General features: G+C 37.9%; 1 protein-coding gene across 1 annotated transcript in view; it reads right to left on the reverse strand.

The window, feature by feature from the left end:
* The window catches only part of F5 (coagulation factor V), a 75,009-nt gene that overhangs the window by 45,247 nt on the left and 15,342 nt on the right, over positions 1-14,420 (reverse strand). Inside the window, exons 4-5 of the mRNA XM_018060286.1 lie at positions 3,163-3,375; positions 1,815-1,958 (exon numbers count right to left, since the gene is read on the reverse strand). Of these exons, the coding sequence (XP_017915775.1) occupies positions 1,815-1,958; positions 3,163-3,375 (357 nt within the window). The remainder of the gene's footprint in view (positions 1-1,814; positions 1,959-3,162; positions 3,376-14,420) is intronic.

Genomic DNA, 14,420 nt, shown 5'->3' on the forward strand with positions numbered 1-14,420 from the left:
TGATTGATTATTTTAATGACAAGGCAATGAGTTACTCTGTGGGTTATAGGATCTCCTTAATATGCAGTGGGTAAATCCTCATTATACTGGGTCGTTGGGAGTGTTTCATGGATGGAGTAATGAGAACTGAGTACAAAAGCTGTTTGGCTCCTTCTTTGCTCCCACAGTGACCATGAAAATGCTAATTTGCTCTGCAGGAGATTCCAACCTTGGCATCTATCCTTGGCTTGGGTTTTAAATTTCAGGTCTATAATCACTTGATATTAGATTGTGGGGCCATGATTCAGTCCCTTACACAAAGAGGGGCTGAGGGCTTGTCTGTTTTAGACCATTGTAACAAGACCATTTCCTGGTATCATGGGTGAGAACAAGAAGCTGGAAGGTAGGAGGCTTTGGTGGAGGAATTTATCTATCTCAAATCAATGCTCATATTGGTTTGAGCCTTTTATACATCTGTGCTGGCATTTATCATCGTTTTTCAATTTATACTGCTCCATAAGGCAGTTTAACAAGCATTAACTTTTCTGTTTCTACTAATGACATTTCCCTATGTTGCCCTTCTTAACCCCAACTACTCTGTCTTTTTCAACTATAAGTTCTTAAGTTCTATGCCCACATAGAGTTATTAATCGCTATTTTTTTTCATATGGGTTACTTTGGCTTCTCTGCATTTGCACAGACAATTTACTCTTCCAGGACACAGATACAGTTTCTCTTTTTACCACTCCCCTTAACGCCCATAGTACTAGACATGCTATGTTATCTGTAAAAAAACATTCTTGAGTACCCTCTGCACCGGGATAGATGATTAACTCATTTTTGTAAGAAAGTACATTGAGACAGTTAACTGCCAAAAAAACCGACACTAAGGTAGAGAAGTGAGCAAGGTGTGAGGTCAGATGTGCTCAGTTAACTAAGTTTAAACTCTGAATCAAAACCCAGGGTCACCTGAGTATAAAGACCTGACTTGGAAGATGGAATCAAATGAAATGGAACACAATTTAAAAGCAATATCCAGACCTCAACTCTTGACAAGTTTTATTTTTAGTAAGAGAAGCCGTTTGTGATTTTCAGATATAGAGAGTAGCTTCTGAGAAGCTTAGTGCTTTGAAACATAGTTTATTTAATAAAGTAATATGTTCACTTCTCCCATTTTTCCTCCACAGGGTCTTTGATTCTAGGTTATTTCTATCAGAGAGAAGCAGAGGTGGTTTAGATGAGGGTCAATTTTTTTTCTCTTAACAATAGTTATAATTTTGCTTTTTCATAAGAGTCTACATGCAAATGAAGAGAAAAATATCCCACATGTCACTGAATATTATTCATCGTCTTTCGCAATGCTGGTAGTATGTTCATATACTGGATCTTTCTCCTAGTCGCCTAGTCATCTTCACTGTGTCTTCATTGCATGACTTTTCCTGCTGGGGACTGACCTTGAATTCTGTCCTCTAAGGCTTCCTCTCTGGAGGAAGGTATGGTCACTGTGCAGCAGGAGCCACACAATTCACTGAAGAAGACCAAGGTGATATCCTGGAGGTCTTCTTGGAAATGCAGGTGAAACCTGCTCAGAGCATGATATCTAGTAAGATCACATGCTTCTCTTAGCTTCTAATTTGTCTGTTGTACTTGCTAGTTTTTTTGTTTTCTTTTTGTTGTTTTTAAATAGGATGATAAAATCTTGAGAACTACTAAACTAGATACATGACCTTTCAGATCAGAAGTTAAAAAAAATAGTACAGTCAACTTCCCTAGGGCCTTAGCGAAACAATGGGACCAATGTTTCAACTAGTTTTTCAGCACAGCCTGTGTATTACCTGGTATCGTCCCATTCACATAGCCATTGACTGTGTACATTAAGGATGATGTCTGGTTCCAGCTTTTACTTTCATCAAACACAGCAAACATCAGTACATGTTGCTTGTCAAACATTTTCTGAATTCCATCCTCGGTTAGGGCGCCTGTGAAAAAAGACATAGTTTTAATAACATCCAAGTTAGAAGACTCTAGCTATTCCTAGATGGCAGTGTTTTAGATAAGCAGCCAATCATACTAATGTCTACTGTGAAACATTCTTATTAAAAATAGCATCCATCAAGTAGTAATGATTGAACACTTATTAAAATCCTGGTACCACCTGTTTCCTCTGACATCTGATAGCCTTGAGGAATGGGACTTTAAAGGTCAATTTGATCTGACACAGAGAGAAAACATTTGATGACTGTCAAGACTTTAGTAAAGTAGCCATTTCTTCCAGTGTCAATAAATCAATACATAGGTCCCATAGCTCATCTGGTAAAAGCATCACACTCTAAGTTTAATAGAGCCATCTTGCTAGTATCTGTAATGAGACATAGAGAATTGGTTGAGAGGGTCAAGATTAATCTATTCTCATGAGGGGAAAAAATGCAGCTGATAATAAAATGAAATAAGAGACTTTTATAAGTTTAAAATCTTTTCCAGTGTCATCACAGTATCTTCTGTATACCAGGCAATGAAAAAATATATTTGTGTACTGAATAAATGAATTAGGAATGTTATATAGGTTTGGTATGTGTATATGGATAGACAGATGGTGAATCCATAATATTGTTTTCCACAGTGAAATTTGTTGTGGTTGTTTATTTTAATAAAAGATGGGATAAATTCTTTGGGGTAAAATAATCCAAGCTTACTCCTTAAGACTCCCAGCCAGTGAAATTTCTTATAAAGTCAATTGAGTGTGTTTGAAACCTACCACCCAAAGTGTTCAGCTTGTTTACAAGAAAGAAACTTAGAGTTTTGTGTATTTATAGACCAAATTACCAACCCAAACCTCAGGTATATTAATTGAAATTCTTTCCAAGGACTCTCAGCAGAGTATATAGGCTGCTGTATACTTTCAGAAAGAGTTGGCCTTGAGGTAAATGTTACAAATCGTATGGGCATGGCAGCAGAACACACTCTCAGACAAAGATTTACCTGGGAGAGACTCCCAGGACCAAGATGAAGGAAGGATTGAAGAAAGAGAAGATTCCACCCTTCCAATACCAGAGTCAAACAATGATCTGGCTTCTGCACCCTTCTCTTAATTTATGAAAAGATCCCAAGGCACTTTCCAACCTCATTTCATGACAGTGCTCCTTACCAGTCCAACATCTTTGTTGTCATTGAATTTTTTTTTACCTTTCTTACAAATAAGCAGAGGTCCAATCAGTCCAGAGTTGAAGTCCTCTACCAGATTTACATAGGAGTAATAGATGTGTGTGAGGCATGGAGGGTCATCGTGGGTGGGCCCACTGTCCTCACTGATACTCCACTCATAGGTATATTCTTGGCCTGGAGCTACAGCATCATCCATCTTCTCCACGGGGAGTGTGTGGTCAGAGTAAGACGCACCTGGAGAAGTAAAAGCCATGAGAACATCTGAAGAGTTTCTGAGACTTTTGCACTACTCTCAAGCTGCAGGAACATAAGCTTTCAATGAAGATGTTTGTGCCTTTCTATAGTAAACCTTCATCATGTGGAAAGATTCACTTAGATCCACTTCTATGTCTGTGTAATTATAAAAACTCTGAGTCTATGGTGATCTGAAGTGAACAAGAAATTTTACTTGTACATTATTTAAAGGTTAGCAAGTTAATTTTCCAGTGTGTCGAAATAATTATTATTTAAATGTAATCAAAGAATTAAGTAACCTTTGATCAGGAAATCATCACAGAATATGAGGATGGGCTGTATCTTCTCTATGATGCTTGACAAGACAGCCAATATTTTTAAAATTCTTAAATTTTTCATTGAAGTATAGTTGATTTATAATGCTATGTTAGTTTCTGGTGAATAGAAAAATGATTCTGTTATATATGTATGTCTTTTTAAATATTATTTCCCATTATAGTTTATTAAGGATATTGAAAATAGTTATCTGTGCTGTACAGTAGGACCTTGTTGTCGTATTTATTTTATATATAGTAGTTTGTATCTGCTAACCCCAAACTCCTAATTTATTGTTCTCCTACTCTCTTTCCCCTTTGGTTACCATAAGCCTGTTTTCTGTCTGAGTCTATTTTGTAAAAATGTTCATTTGCATCATATTTCAGATTTTCACATACAAGTAATATCATATTTGTCTTTCTCTGTTTGACTTACTTCACTTAGTATGATAATCTCTAGGTTCATCCATGTTTATGCTGATGACTTTCTTTCATTCTTTTTTATGGCTGGGCAGTATTCTATTGTATGTATGTATAGATAGATAGATGTATATATACCTCATCTTTATCCATTCTGTCAGTGGACATTTAGATTGCTTCCATGGCTTGGGTATTGCAAATAGTACCTCTATGAATATTAGGGTACATGTATCTTTTCAAATTAGAGTTTTATCTGGATATATGTCCAAAGTAGGATTGCTGTATCATACGGCAACTCTATTTTTAGTTTTTTGAGGAACCTCTGTGCTGTGTTTCATAGTGGCTGCACCAGTCTACACTGCCACCAACAGTGTAGGTGGGTTCCCTTTTCTCTAAACCCTCTCTAGCATTTGTTACTTGTGAACTTTTTGATAATGGCCACTTTGACCTGGGTGAGGCGATAGCTCAGTGTGTTTTGATTTGCATTTCTCTGATAATTAGTGATGTTGAACACCTTTTCATGTGCCTATTGGCCACTTGCACATTTTCTTTGGAAAAATGTCTATTTAGGTCTGCCCATTTTTTGCTTTCTTTTTTTTTTTTTTTAATTTGGTCATTGAGTTGTATGAGCTGTCTATACATTTTGGAGATTGCAGATATTTTTGCAAATATTTTCTCCCAGTCCATAAGTAAGATATATTCAGCTGCCTGTTAGCATGGGTTGTAAGTACACTCACATCTACTTATACACTGTTTCACTCTGTGTTTCATGTCTTCTTTCCGAATGATGCCACTCTGAGCCCTTTTATCACATCTCTATCATCTGATTATCCCAATTCTTTCCCCGGAGTCTCAGAGTCTAGCAGTCGAGTTGTTCTTGTGATTATGAAATGTATCTACCCTCTGAAGTTTACATGCTTTACTTCAGTCCTTTGTGTACCTAGAAGGCCCACCAGTAAGACTTTCATGTGTATTCAACGTTCCATACTGGTGGGAGATGGGGGAGGATGTAGAAATGGTCTTCCTTATTGAAGAAAGGGAACTGTGATGCTCAAGAGTAAAAGCAGAGCAGAGGTTGGGTGGTGTTTTCAGCAACAAAAGGAAGATGTGGCTAGAGATGGAGCAAGTGAGGACAGGAAGGGCAGAGGTAGATGTCGGACAGCAAGAGGGAAGAGCAGTTTCTTCTGAGGAATTCCTCATTTAATTAGGTGACAGTTTCACATCATCGACTGGTACCAGAATTTCTCTTTGGGATTCAGTTATCTTTGTTTAGTACAACAGTCAATAAATTCCTTGAGGTGGAAGGTAAGACCATTAGAGTGTAAATGTGAGTAGAAATTAAGGATCAGAGAAAAGGGCTAAAATGTTTAACATGATGGAGCAAAAGGCCAGTGGAAACTACTCTAACTGAAATGGCTGCACTTTGGGAAAACAAATGGTTAATTTCTTTTCTTCCCCTCCCCCTTTCCTGTTCCTTTTCTTCTCCTCTTTATTCCTCCCCCCTTCTCTCTCTCCCTCACTCTTTCATCATCTTTACCGAGGTATAAATTACAAACAATGCAATTCACCAATTTTAAGTACAATATTTGCTAAATTTGGATAAATATGTACAGTTCTATAGCTACCATCACTATGGAGGTCCAGGACAATTCCATCACTCCAAGAAGTTTCCATGTACCATTTGTAGTCAATACCTTCCCCTACTCTCTGGACACAGGCAACTGCTGATTTGCTTTCTGTCTCTACGTTTTGCTTTCCTCATGTGAATTTGCATGGAATCAGCATATATTTGGGCTCGCCAGATGGGTGTGGGAAACAGCATCTGCGTTCATCAGCAGTGGGACATTCAGCTGCTGCAGGAGCATGTACTGCTGTACCACGTGAGCTTCTAAGCATGGAAATCATAAGATAGAAGAGTTGAGTAGTTATATCTAGATTTACTGACCCACTGTCCACAGGACACCATTCAATGTATGAAAGATAGTGCAACCAAATGAAATAATATCATAGTCATGATTTCATTTGCCTTAGAGATAAGAAATAAAGATGTACTTTAATACCCTTAGAAGCTGCCAGTTATTGTTGGTGATTAAGCTTGTGTCATAGAGGGGAAAAAAAGACTAGTTGTGGATGGACCATAAAGTCTTTTGAAGACGGAAACTGAATCAGTTACTATAAGCTCAACACAAATCCAATTGTGTCAACTCATTCCATCAAACTTTAAAGGGTTTTGTCTTACCCACAGGATAAAGACTAAGTGTGTTGCTAAGGCAGCTGAAATCATCCATGAGTTTACCCAGTCTGCCTATCCAGTAACATCTCCCTTTATACCTCTATGTTGTGCATATTTTATAATCCACAGCAATGTACTATCTCTAAAATATACTCCAAGTTTGCACTTTCTCTGTGTCTCTCTACAGCCATCACTGTAGGACAAGTCTAGACTTGAGAATTAGCCTGTTAACTGGTCACTGGGATTCTGGCATAAGAGGAATCCCACAATCTATTTCCCAGCCTGTACACAGAAGGATCCCTTAAAACCACAGATCTTACTTTGCCATGTTCCTGCTTAAAATCCTGACAATGACCTCTTATTTATCAAAATCCCTAACAGCAACCACAGGTCCATTTATCATCTAGCCCTCTTTTCTCTCCATGCTCAACATGTGTGACTTTGCTCCTTGCTTACTGTGTATCAGTCACACTCGGACCGTCTTTTAGCTTCCCAGACATGCCAAATCGTGTCCTAGCTCAGAATCTTTGCAGATATTATTCCCTTTGCCTAGAATGTTCTTCCTCCCTTTCTTTCTTTGGATAAATGTGCGCTTATCCTTCAGATGTCAACTTAAATGTAAGCTTGCTTCTTCCTTGATTTCTGATTGTACTGTGTCTTTTTTTCTTTTATAGCACTCATCACAATTTATAATTAAATATATGTATAATTATATGATTAATTTCTTTTTTCCTAAGAGATAATAATTAACTGTACCATGCACATTTCTATCACTAGAATATGAACAATTCAAAACAGGTGCTGGATTATACTTCTTTTAGTATCTCTGATGCTTTTATAGTACCTGGCATGGAGCAGGTGCTCAATGAACTTATTGAACTCTTAAGATTTAAGGTTCCTATGGGCTAGAAGCAAGATCATCAAGTCTAAGCTCATGTGTACATCTGTTAAAATTCCATAGTGTTAAAACAAATCAGATATCAACTTTAACTATATGGAGATATTATGTAAGAATCTGGATTGCTTGTTTCTGTTAAAGAATAGAGACTTCCTGGTAGCTCAGCTGGTAAAGAATCCACCTGCAATGCAGAAGACCCCAGTTTGATTCATGAGTCAGAAAGATCCGCTGGAGAAGGGATAGGATACCCACTCCAGTATTCTTGGGCTTCCCTGGTGGCTCAGCTGGTAAAGAATCCACCTGCAATGTGGGAGACCTGAGTTTTATCCCTGGGTTGGGAAGATCCCTGGAGAAGGGATAACAACAAATAAAACCTAGAGATCAAGGTGACAGTGGGACAAATTTCTGCATAGAATTTGGCTGGATCTGAGTCCTGGCTGCCCCCTGCAGTTGGACACTGGCTATCTGATCACCAGTCTCTACTGGACTCAGTTTTTCATTGAATTTCCTTCCTTGCTGCTGTTGGCATCTATGTTTGTGACCCTTGGGCTAGTGAAAAGTTTAACATAGGACTCTTGTATCTTTTGCCCCCGCTCCCCACAAAGGATATCCTTTTGACACTGATAACCAATATTTAATAGGTTGAACTTTCATTCTGTTGATACAAAGGATGTGAGTGTTAAAATTATCAAGAGTTGAGATGTTAAAAGCTGAAATAGCTTCCTGTGAGTAATCATTATTCCAGCCTAAAGCCAAAAGAAAAAAAGACTTTATGGGGAAGAGTCTCTGCTAACGAACACAATGAACTACCTCTGGAAAGTTGCAAAACAGCTTTGGTAACAGAGCACAACCAGGACTGATAAGGAGATTTGCCATCTCAGGTCAAACTTTGTCTATTGACCGGAATTTGCATGGCAACTTGTTGACTGACACTATGTTGAATCAAGCATGATGACCCTTATTCAATGCTTCATGCTTTGTGACCTCAGGAAGTGAAAAAAATGAAGTTTCTGGACATAATGCTTCCCCTGTTCCAACTGTGATTCTACTGTATGGATTTCTCTAGTGGAAAATAGCATTCATAAGCTCTCGAAAGGATAAAATGTGATATTGTTTGTAGGGTGAGAGAGAACTTTTGAAGTTTTTCCTTTCTTTCTCTGGATCAACATATTTCAAACTTCAGATACCAACCTATATTTCAGCTTATTCATTCCATGATCTCTGATATATATCATATAATTTCACAAATACTTATTTAAAATTGTGATGATACTATAATTAAAATACTTGTGAAATTATATGATTAATGGTATCATCTCCCTGCTAGGTTATGGGAGAAAATACATGAGTTTAGGAGCTAGACTTGAAATATCTTGGTTGCACCACTTGCTGTCTGAATTTGGGGAAATTGCAGCCTTAGTTTTCTCATTCATAACTTAATGTAATCATTTTGTAGCAATAATAGTTCTTTGTTGATGGGTTCTGAGGACTGAAAAATACATGCAAAATATCTGGCACTTAATCAGTGTTATGGCAACCTGTGCTAATATTTTTGAATTTTGGTTATGTCCTTTCTCAGCTATTTTTTTTTAAATTGGAGGATAACTGCTTTACAATATTGTATTGGGTGCTGCTGTATGTGAATCAGTCATAATTATACATATATTCTCTCCCTCTTGAGCTTCCCATCCCACTCCTGCTGCTGCTGCTAAGTCACTCCAGTCGTGTCTGACTCTGTGCGACCCCATAGACGGCAGCCCACCAGGCTCCCCCATCCCTGGGATCCTCCAGGCAAGAACACTGGAGTGGGTTGCCATTTCCGTCTCCACTGCATGAAAGTGAAAAGTGAAAGTGAAGTCGCTCAGTCGTGTCTGACCCTCAGCGACCGCATGGACTGCAGTCTTCCAGACTCCTCCATCCATGGGATTTTCCAGGCAAGAGTTCTGGAGTGGGGTGTCATTGCCTTCTCCGCATCCCACTCCTAGGCATTTTTTAAACTGACATTGCCTCTTCCACTTTTGAAGAAATGAACTTCATAGTTCTGATACAATTTATCTTGTTCTTAAAGTCTCTTAATATATTAATCAGCAAATTTAGTAAGTTTCAGAGCAAGCAGAAAATAACATGTAGTCTTTACTTTCTAATCTGGTCCTCAGTTTCTCAGTTTAGTTCAGTGATTATTGCTATCATAAACATCTATGTCCCAGGCTCTGGGTTAGGTGCCAGGGCACAAATATAAAGAAGATAGCTTGGGACCCTAAGGAGCTCACAGCCTAGTTAATAGCAGACTACAAGCAAGTGCCCTGATTGTGTTGGATTTCATTTCTAGGTTTCTTCTAGGGCCACTTCAATGGAGAAACCATGATCAGAATACCATGATCAGATAAGTTCATCCCTAATGAGACCAATCATAAAATTATCTAAGAATCACTGAAGAGGTTCCAACACATGCTAGATAGAGCAGTGTAACTGATTATCCAACAATATCACACTTAATTTAAAATGGTCAGGGTTTCATATCTAAGTTTATTTGAACACATGGTGGTTTTTAATGTCTGCTTTGTTGACCAGAGTAAATTACCGAAAATTTCAGATTCACTTGTTAGTTAAACACAGGATAAATTTCAGGTAACTGAATGAATGATTACAAGGTGAAATATGGGCATCTTGAAACAAATCTGTATATAGGAATAGATCCTGTAATTAAACTGAGTGAGGATTACGAATGTGATAGTTTGGGGATAATTTTTCACTGCTTTAATTCTTTTCACTTTAAAGTATTTTATTTTACTTTTCATCTAGAATAAAACAAGCAAGTTGTATCTTTGATTTTTGTAAGGTATATACCATGACATATGAAATAGAAATGGCTATATAAAGGAAGCATTAATGAACTATATTTTTGGCAAATCTGACTTTGACTTTATAATCAAAATAAAAAGTTTAAAACTCTTAACCGAAAGGAGGAGAACTATCCAGCAAAGACTATTAGGCTAGAGGACAAAAAGCCCTTGTTCAGCTTCCTGCTAGAATAAATTCTTTACACAAGGGTGACCTTTTATTTTATAGTTTTCTCAATTCTGTTCATTTCCTGCTCCATCTATAGTCAGCTTTGTGATTACACTTGTCAAGATGAACTAATTATTTGCCAAGAGACTCTCAGGATTTTTTTTCTCCAAATGTAAAATAGTGTGTACAAGCTTTGGAAAAGTGAAGTTACATAAAGGGCCACTTTGGTCACCCACTAGGGAGCCTTTCCTCTCCATTTAATAAACTCAGTGAACTGTCTGGTGTGCACTTAAATATTCAGAACATTCTTTTAGAGACTATAATTTAGGCACTGAGCACATTAGAGTGCTGATGGTTTGTAAAGAGCCTGATTTCATTGCACAGGGCCTGCAAGTCTTTTGAAGGAGAAAGACTTGCATGCTTGTCACATTTTTTAGACTTACAAGAATTATTATCAATATATTAGCCCTTACAATTTGTTTCAGATATTTCCTATATACTCAAAGAAGCATCTGCAGGAGGCCAAAATATCCAGAGCAAAGTGAAAAATGTAATTGACTGCATTATGTCAAGCATTGGAATGTTTTGAAAAATTTGAGAGGACTAAGTTTTCACATAGAGAATTTGGCAACACTTAGATGCAAAGAACAATCTCTGGTGGAAAAGTTACTTACTTGTTTATGTATTATTTGAGAAATTAGCTTACCAACAGATAGCTGAACATTATAGAACTCATTTTGTTGTGTAGTATTCACAGTGCAACTCACACATTTAAATTGTGAGCATATAAGTCAAAGAATAATATTAATATTCCCTCAGAAACAAACTGTTAAAGGGAACTGTCCAAAACAGCTTCAGAAATCTTACTGGACAACAAAATTTGCTCAAGGGTGTAGCACTGTGATCAAATAGTTCAGCACGTACTAGCTACAGAATTTCTGATATTTTAGCCTCAGATTGAAATTCTTTTAGTGATAAAAAGTTTAAAATCAGGTACAGTTGCAGATATTAATATTTTCTTTACTGGTTTAAAAACATATCCCTATCAAATACATTTCTAAAAGAAATTTTCTTATAAGTATTTTTATAAATCACAATTTATCCTGTCAAAAGAGCTGCCCATCCTTGCCCTACGTAACGTTGTACACCTGGGGCGGGGGGGGCATGCAACTGGAAGTAAGTTGAAAACACCATGCTGCAACTTGGCGTTTATGTCACATGCCATCAGTTTTTGGAGGAAAGGCCATCATGAGACTTCCACACTAAATACAGTAACGTCTTTCCTGGCCTGGACTCATATTTCCAGTCATCTCCTAACAAAAGCATAGTCTAGAATTTAAAAAAGCAACGAAGTTCCTGGACAACCGAAATAAATGTAACAAAATCCATGAATGAAAGCACAGGTCTTTATCTGTGACAATGCCATAGACAATGCGCTTCCCTGGTGGCTCAGCTGGTAAAGAACCCACCTACAATGTGGGAGACCTGGGTTCAGTCCCTGGGTTGGGAAGATCCCCTGGAGAAGGGAAAGGCTACCCGCTCCAGTATTCTGGCCTGGAGAATTCCATGGACTGTGTAGTCCATGGGGTGGCAAAGAGTCACATACAACTGAGCGACTTTCACTCACCATAGATAACATAGGTCTTCATTTCGAGTCTGTTTACTCTTAGAATACACACAATTCTAAAATTTGTGAATATTTGTAAAATCTCATAGTAGATTGGAAGTAATGGTTTAGGAAGGGATTAGAATTTTACTCCTCATCTTCTGTTTTAAAAAAGTCTGGGAAAGTATAACATTTAGAAAGAGTTCTATCCAGAGTGATTTTATTTTTTTATTATTTTTTTTAATTTTACAATATTGTATTGTTTTTGCCATACATCAACATGAATCTGCCACAGGTATACACGTGTTTCCCATCCTGAAGCTCCCTCACTCCTCCCTCCCCATACCATCCCTCTGAGTCGTCCCAGTGCACGAGCCCCAAGCATCCAGTATCATGCATCGAACCTGGACTGGCAATTCAGGCATTTCATATATGATATTATACATGTTTCAATTCCGTTCTCCCAAATTTTAAAAAGTATCTTAACACTTAAAGTAAACCTCAAACTATCCGGAAAATGTTATTACTCAAAACAATTCATGCCTTATGCACTCTGGATAACTGAAGTTTTCTGTGCAATTTTAGTTCCTTCTGTCATCTGAATTCTATTATAGAATTTTATTTCATTTGCTTAGAAATAAAAAGATGAGTACTATGTGCCAAAAACTTGACATATACTGTGACTAATCCTTGCAATAACTTTAGTTGGGAGGAATTGCTACCTCCTTTTATAGAAATGAAACCGAGGCTTAGTGATAAAGGCAATTGCCTAGTCAAATTTAGGGTTCAAATCCAGGGGTTATTCTGGCTCTAAAGCCAGCATTCTTTCCATGGCTCTTTTTCTTCTAGCTAATGTCAGTAGGTCTCCAAATCTTTGGTGGGGCTCAAGGATTAATTTCCAGATAAAGAAGATTTCTGTCTAGGTTGGATCATTCACTGGTTAGCCCAAGCAACCACAAAGACTGTCTTCTCTTAAGCCATTTATATTGTTTCAACCTCCCACCATTCATCTCTCGAGTATCTACCTCTGAGATAAGGGAATCTGGATTCTCTTGTAGTTGACTCAGCATATGGTTAATTTATTTCCACTCCTGAGAAAATAGTACAAACCATAGAAGGAGGCTATAAGACGTAGGGTAAGTGTCAGACATGAAAAAAGAGAGGTTTTATTCTAACAGAGGACACAATAAAATGAATAGAAGGCTTGCCTTTTTATTTTTTACCACAAAGGACAGACCAATCTTTTTAGTCTGTTTACTAGATTTGTATCTCATTTCCAAGATAAAATTGGACTTTTCCCATTAATCTGTGTTTACCTTTCTCAGATTCATGAAACCAGGGGCAATAACCAAGTGACCAATGGAAGTGGTGGGAACATTTTAAAACAACTGCTCATAAATTATTCTGGCAGGAGGGGAGTGCAAGGACAAATAAATAGTAAAGAAAGAGCATAATGTTGCAAGGTTCATTCTCTGTGCAAACAGCTTAGGTGGAGTACAAAGTCTGTAACACTTAACTCTTCCCACATCTGAAATAGAACCTGCCTGGAACATTTTGAGTGTTCTCCCCTTGTGCATGGATTGCCGAATTCCTGATGCAGTCATCTGGAATACTTATAAGTAGGTGAAATTCTTCTTCACTATGTCATTATGCCATTACGTGCTACCTCACCCAGAGTTTTGCAAAGTGGCTAAGATGCCTGAAATTTCAATTAATGCTTCATTGTTTTTCCTCAAGCCAAAGATGAAGTGATAATGCCAATGGTCCTGGGGAGGTTAGTTCATTGACATTATCAGGATGAGTTTGATAGGAATTTACATAGGAAATAATAAATAAAAAGTCACTTTCTAATCCATATGTGTTGTGTGCTTAGTCACTCAGTCCTGTCTGACTCTTTGTGACCCCACAGACTGTAGCCTGCCAGGCTCCTCTGTCCATGGAGATTATCCAGGCAAGAATACTGGAGTGAGTTTCCATGCCGTCTTCCAGGGGATCTTCCCAACCCAGGGATTGAACCCAGGTCTCCCACACTGCAGGCAGATTCTTTGCCATCTGAGTCACCAGGGAAGCCCAAGAATACTGGAGTTGGTAGCCTATCCCTTCTCCAGGGGATCTTTCTGACCCAGGGATCAAACCAGATCCCCAGCATTGTGGGCAGATTTTTTACCCTCTGAGCCACCAGGGAAGCCCTCTAATCGTATACTGTCAGGTAAATATTAAGTTATTTGAACATATTTCAAATAACATTTTTAATTGAGATAAAATTGACATTATAACATAATTTAAAGACATTTTAATTGAATTACTTCTATCATCATAAAATTATCAAGTGCTTATTATTTGTTAATGTTTATCAAGTGCTTATTTTATATACAGGGCTTCCCAGGTGGCCTGGAGAAGGAAATGGCAACCCACTCCAGTATTCTTGCCTGGAAAATCCCATAAAGGAGAAGCCTGGCAACCTACAATCCATTAGTTCTTAAAGAGCTGGACATGACTGAGCAACTTCACTTTCTTTCACCTTCCCAGGTGACACCAGTGGTAAAGAACCTGCCTGCCAATGTC

Source organism: Capra hircus, chromosome 16, assembly GCF_001704415.2.
Source record: "Capra hircus breed San Clemente chromosome 16, ASM170441v1, whole genome shotgun sequence".
NCBI classification, from domain to species: domain Eukaryota; kingdom Metazoa; phylum Chordata; class Mammalia; order Artiodactyla; family Bovidae; genus Capra; species Capra hircus.